This window comes from Capsicum annuum, chromosome 3 (assembly GCF_002878395.1).
Source record: "Capsicum annuum cultivar UCD-10X-F1 chromosome 3, UCD10Xv1.1, whole genome shotgun sequence".
NCBI classification, from domain to species: Eukaryota; Viridiplantae; Streptophyta; class Magnoliopsida; order Solanales; family Solanaceae; genus Capsicum; species Capsicum annuum.
The window spans coordinates 226,046,832-226,052,153 of record NC_061113.1 but is presented as its reverse complement, the minus strand read 5'-3'; the positions used below and the strand labels follow the sequence as shown (position 1 = coordinate 226,052,153).

The 5,322-nt window shown below is 33.8% G+C and overlaps 1 protein-coding gene across 2 annotated transcripts; it reads right to left on the bottom strand.

Annotated features, from left to right (window-relative positions):
- Window positions 1–953: 953 nt before the first annotated feature.
- LOC107863182 (SUMO-conjugating enzyme UBC9) lies at window positions 954–5,094 on the bottom strand. 2 transcript variants are annotated; one of them, XM_016708997.2, is made up of 5 exons: window positions 4,733–5,094; window positions 4,572–4,649; window positions 3,278–3,405; window positions 2,092–2,196; window positions 954–1,320 (listed from the first exon to the last, which is right to left on the bottom strand). In XM_016708997.2, exons 2-5 carry the CDS (start codon window positions 4,639–4,641, stop codon window positions 1,177–1,179), a joined length of 447 nt encoding a protein of 148 aa, XP_016564483.1. In that variant the 5' UTR covers window positions 4,642–4,649; window positions 4,733–5,094; the 3' UTR covers window positions 954–1,176. The 2 variants fall into 2 exon arrangements, with proteins under 2 accessions (XP_016564483.1, XP_016564484.1); XM_016708998.2 differs by having other exon boundaries at window positions 4,728–4,874.
- Window positions 5,095–5,322: the final 228 nt, after the last annotated feature.

Here is a 5,322-nt window from a genome sequence, read left to right as displayed (position 1 = left end):
TGTTTACCAAAGGATTGCAAATATCAACATTTGAGAAGATGATATACAAGATTGGAATGCGACATCTCTGAGATGTTAAGTGATGTTTTAATCAGCGGGAGTAAATACACACTGCACTTTTTTTTTCTTAATAAGGTTTTGTCTCATTGAGTTTTTCTTGATAAAGTTTTTAATGAGGTGGTTAAAAAAATTTTAAAAAAAATGTGTATTACAAGGTATGCATTGTTAGAGTTTCTCTTTATTTTGTATTTGACATTCAAGGGGGTGGTTAAAAAATGATAGGTAGTGTGGATGTCTTCTCCATTGTCAACATTGCCTTCATTTTCAAATGAAGACTTTTCCATGCATAAACCTCCTTGGTTACAAAAGTTGGCAAGATTGCCTATAAAGGCATGCCTTTGTTTTCATTTTTTATACAGATCAACAATATAATAAAAGTCTCTACTATCTGTTTGTTAGTTTCTTTACTCCGTTATTTTCTTTTATAACACAGCTCATATTTTCTTAAAACGTGTAGATCAGGTTTTAGAAAAAGAAAAGAAACATGGGCTATTTTTCCAATTGAGTTTATTCAGGTTGCTAGTATGATTCTTTCTTCAAAAGATTAACAAGAAGCCAACAAGATTACTAACTTAAAGAAATAAACATCATCTATGTCTGCCTTCTTGCTGGACTGAAAGAAGGCGTTGAGCGCTTACAGTTAGCATTCTTGGGCTTCTTGTGCCAAATATAAAGTTCATCTACGAAGCTGAGAAATAGAACTAATAGCTCGTTTGGCCAAACTTTTGGTTCCAGGAAGTTAAAAATGTTTATTTAAAACTGTTCAGTTGTTTGGCCAAGCTACAACATCGTTAAAGCATGCAAGGAGATGTAAATATTATCTATATAATTCAGAACATATCTATATTACTCCAAGAAAATAAACGGTCAGCAAATATTATCAGCAGAAAAACTTGCAAGAAAAGGTTAATTCATTGGTTTCTTTCAAAGATCAAATTGATCATACAATCATTAAAGAGCAGCATTCATCATTTTCCTCCCCTCGTTTAAGACATGGACTCTCCCCACTGCCCATGGTATAGCTCAAAGAACAGATTTTAACTCATCAATGCATTCAATGTAAATAACAAATATCTGAAAGTACAATGTCTTGATCCCACAAATACCGATGTGCATTTAGCCCATGGCATACTTCTGGGTCCAGCTCCTTGCAGTAGTCTCGTACTTGTTCCGATCTGTCTTGTACATGTGTGCAATCTCGGGGACCAAAGGATCATCAGGATTCGGGTCCGTCAGAAGAGAACATATCGAAAGCAACACCTAAATAATGAAACAAGTGGTAATAAGTGGAGAGGTACAGAGTAGAAGTAATCCATGGTCACAAACTTCCTTTTTTATTGCTCTGTACAAATTTAAAGCTTCAATCAAGACATCCTCAAGAAAAAATTTTAGTGGAATCCTAAGAGACCTTTCAAGCTGTCGGATCAACATTCATTATGTTTTGAAGGTCCTCCCTTTTTTTAAGATGCACCAGTAGTAAAAAGGTAACTAGCAGGACAATTCCAACAGTTGAAATGACTACTATGTGGAGTCAATGAGGGCATTTTTATCTAAGGTAGAGAGTCAAGAGGCATAAATTGGGAAGACGAGAAAGACATTTGCATAGGTACACTAATGACATAACTGAAGATAAAACCCGGGCCCAATATGCCAAGAACTTAAAGATCTCTAGCAACTTCGACCTTGATATATATAGCTATTATCATGACAAACTGGAAGTTTAAAATACATAGATTAGTACAGAGAATATTCCTATAAACTAGTTTGCAACTCCTGGTTTTGGCTAGTTAACAATAATCGACTAGTTGTTTCTTAAAGAAAGCCTTTCTAGTGGTATTACACATGGCTATGTTTCTTTTAACAAACATATTGCTCAATAAATATTTCTATTACTTCACAATAAAAGGAAAATAAAGAAGCAAGATTGCCCCATATAAGTTTAGAAGAATTTATTGAAGTACAAGGGTAATACGAGCATGTGAAGAAAACAATAAAACACTTAATAACATTTTTATTAGATAAGAAATGAACCTTGGAAATTGTTAGGGCAGGGCTCCACTGCTCCTTCAAAATGTCAAGGCATATGCTCCCGTTGCTGTTTATGTTTGGGTGGAAAACTTTTGTCCTGAAAGCCACCTGCCAGATTTACATCAATGATGAGTATCTTTCATCCAAGTTCATTACCAATGATAAAAGTATGCGAAAGAAAAGGATACAGAATGTCACCAAAACAAACACAACAGCTAGGAGAACATGATATTTGTGATTACCACTCGGGTATCATGGAGAGTCCTAGGACTTACCCCTTAGTTATTCTATCTGATCTTTTTCAATGATCAGAAGAGGTATTTTGACCTGTTTTGTTAGAGCTATTGATACTATTGGAACTTGGAGAAACCAGCTTTTAAAATTATACAGAAGTTTGTTTAGACTCGAATGATATCACAAATTTTATATGTGGTGGCCATTATTTACTCATTATAAATTAGAAGAGAACTAAAATTGGCTTTTCTCACTTTGTAGACTTGAAATGTTTCTGTGTAGTTAAATTTAGTATCTCTTTCACTTGCTAGACAATTCTTAATGATACAGTCCCTTTCTTCAATATTATTTAACATCACACACTTCTTATCTCCCTTGACACTGCTAAGATTACTCTTAAGCATCTGAATAACCATATAAGAAAGTAAAATAGAATAAATGCACAACAAAGAAGAGTTCTGTTTCATCTATGGAACCAAAAACTATTTTCAAAGGAGAACACTGTACATAAGCATAAAAGATACAAGAAAAAGAACTCTTTCATGTGAAGTATCAACCCATCAATCAAGAATTATTGGGGTGTTCAAAAGGCTATCTGCAGCTGAAAACGACATAAGCACGGTAGCTCCAAAAGAAGTATGAGCTGAAGCAAGTCCCTCCTTCAGCTTTCTTTTGAATTTAAAGATTAATTTAAAGATTAAGGAACTGAATTATTATCCCCCCAAATTTGAGGTAAAGGAGCTTGACCCCAATCGTGTTAAAGTTAGAGATAGAATAAAATGAAACAATGTATCACAGCACAGATAATAATTGAAAACAAGGTTCACTTATTTGATGTACAGAGTCATTTAGCAAGTAATTTCTACGTTGTTAAGGACCATATTTAAGCTATGAAGTCATATCAACAGCTATTATCAATATGATATTTAAGAAACAACAAGAGCCCAAAGTGCACCTTAGGTGGCTTGAATGGATAATCTGGAGGAAAATGAATTGTCACCAGAAAAACCCCACCAGAATAAGGACTGTCGGAAGGACCCATGATCGTTGCTTGCCAATGAAACATGTCCTCAGCAACAGGTCCTGAGATGTCCAGTTTTAGAAGAAAAATAAGTCAAAGTACAAATAACAAGCCCCAAAAAATTATCACTTAGAGAGAGATTTCAAGATACTAATTGATTGTTGGGGTCTGGCATGGTCACCCAATCATAATAGTACTTTGATGCTTTTGATGGAAGTAGAAGAAATAAACATATTTTGACACAGATAAAAGAAGAATTGTCACAGCATGTTATTAAAAGAAGGATCAGATTTTGAGCATAAGCCATTTATGTGGAAAGGCAAAATTTTCTCTTAGTTCTAGCCAAATCGACTTTGAATACTTATTTCATAGGAAGTATTCATGAGAAGAAGAACCCACTAAATTAACCGGCAGGGGAAGAACGAAATGCTCTTTTACAGACTAGCACGTCCAAAGGAATAATACATAACCAAATAATCTGCATAACATAGTTCTAGATTCACGTATAAAAGTCCCTGCACGAACAATGCTAAACAAACACTCCAGTTCATAATGCACAACGCACAGTTGATGCATCAGTGCATGTAGAAGAAGAAATACATGCTGAATAAACTACTACTCCACAAGATTGGACACCAGCAAAAGTAATGCAATTCCATTTTCAATTTTTGCCGACAGAGAGTTACACATTCTTGCACTGTATCACTGTTTTTGTAAAACTTTTCGGTCCCCTTGCAATCCGATTCAATTATGTTGTTGCCAGGCCAAACACTAAAAAACAGAACATAACTTCCATTCGAGTGACAGAAAATGAAGCCATTGATGTGTGTATTAAACTGGCATAAAGCCAAAAACAAAACAGTGATGCAAGAAAAAATAAAGATAACAATTTTGTGGCAGCTAGATCACACTGGCATCACATGACATCACCATGGCCGGAGCCGCACACCTTTTACATAGTGCAGAGAGGTTAAATGTTGCCTATCATGAGTACATATTTAATTTTCCAAATTCTTGGCTCAGCCACTAGAAATAATAATAGAATTTTTAAACACATTGACTAATAGTATGGCCGCGAAATCAAAATATCCTACTATGAAATCTCAAACATGATCTCTCCACCGGATCCAATCATATGATACGTGGAAAAATTCAAATGAAACATTTGTTAAGCAAACAAAATTGCAAGCAAAAGCATAAAAGTAAAAGTGTGGTAAGAGAACAGTACCAGCGCTACAAGAAGTAGGAGGATCCTTTTGAAGATCTTTGAGCTCCTTCAAGATCCGCTTTGAAGCCATAGCGACTCCTGCATTTCCACATTTTTATGAGATCCATATACATATATACCACATCAAAATTGTAAAACAAAATGATGAAAACAGACCTGACCTGACAAAGATCGGGATCCTCCTTTGGGTGAACAGTAACAAATCACGCAACAAGAGAAGATACAAAAGAAATGATGATTTGCTACAATAAAAAAAAAATGAACATTTATATAGGGCCTGGCTGGCCCAGCAACATACTCCGTTTCTTAAATGGATGACATATTTTAAACAAAAAAAAAAAAGATTTTTAATTGTTACGAAATTTAAGAAATTTAAAAATAATTAATTATATGATATTAAATTAAAATTATATAAAATATATTAAAAGTATTATTTAATTATGATCTTGAATATATTATGTGAAAAAATTAAAATATTATAGACTATCTTTTAAAAAAAAGATTAAAAAAATAAGTAATTTTTTTTAAACGTAAAAAGTACGTATTTATTTTAGGAGTAATAATTTGAAGATTTCCATTTTCGGCCGACCCGCCGTTGCTTAGTGAATTCAACAATAATTATTCCAGGTTATAAAAAAAAAAATAATAATAATTATTTCAGTTGAATTATTGACTCGCTATCACACCACATCAATTGGATCATGCACATTAGTAGCATGTATAGTTGCCACTTTCTCAATTCATTTTCTTT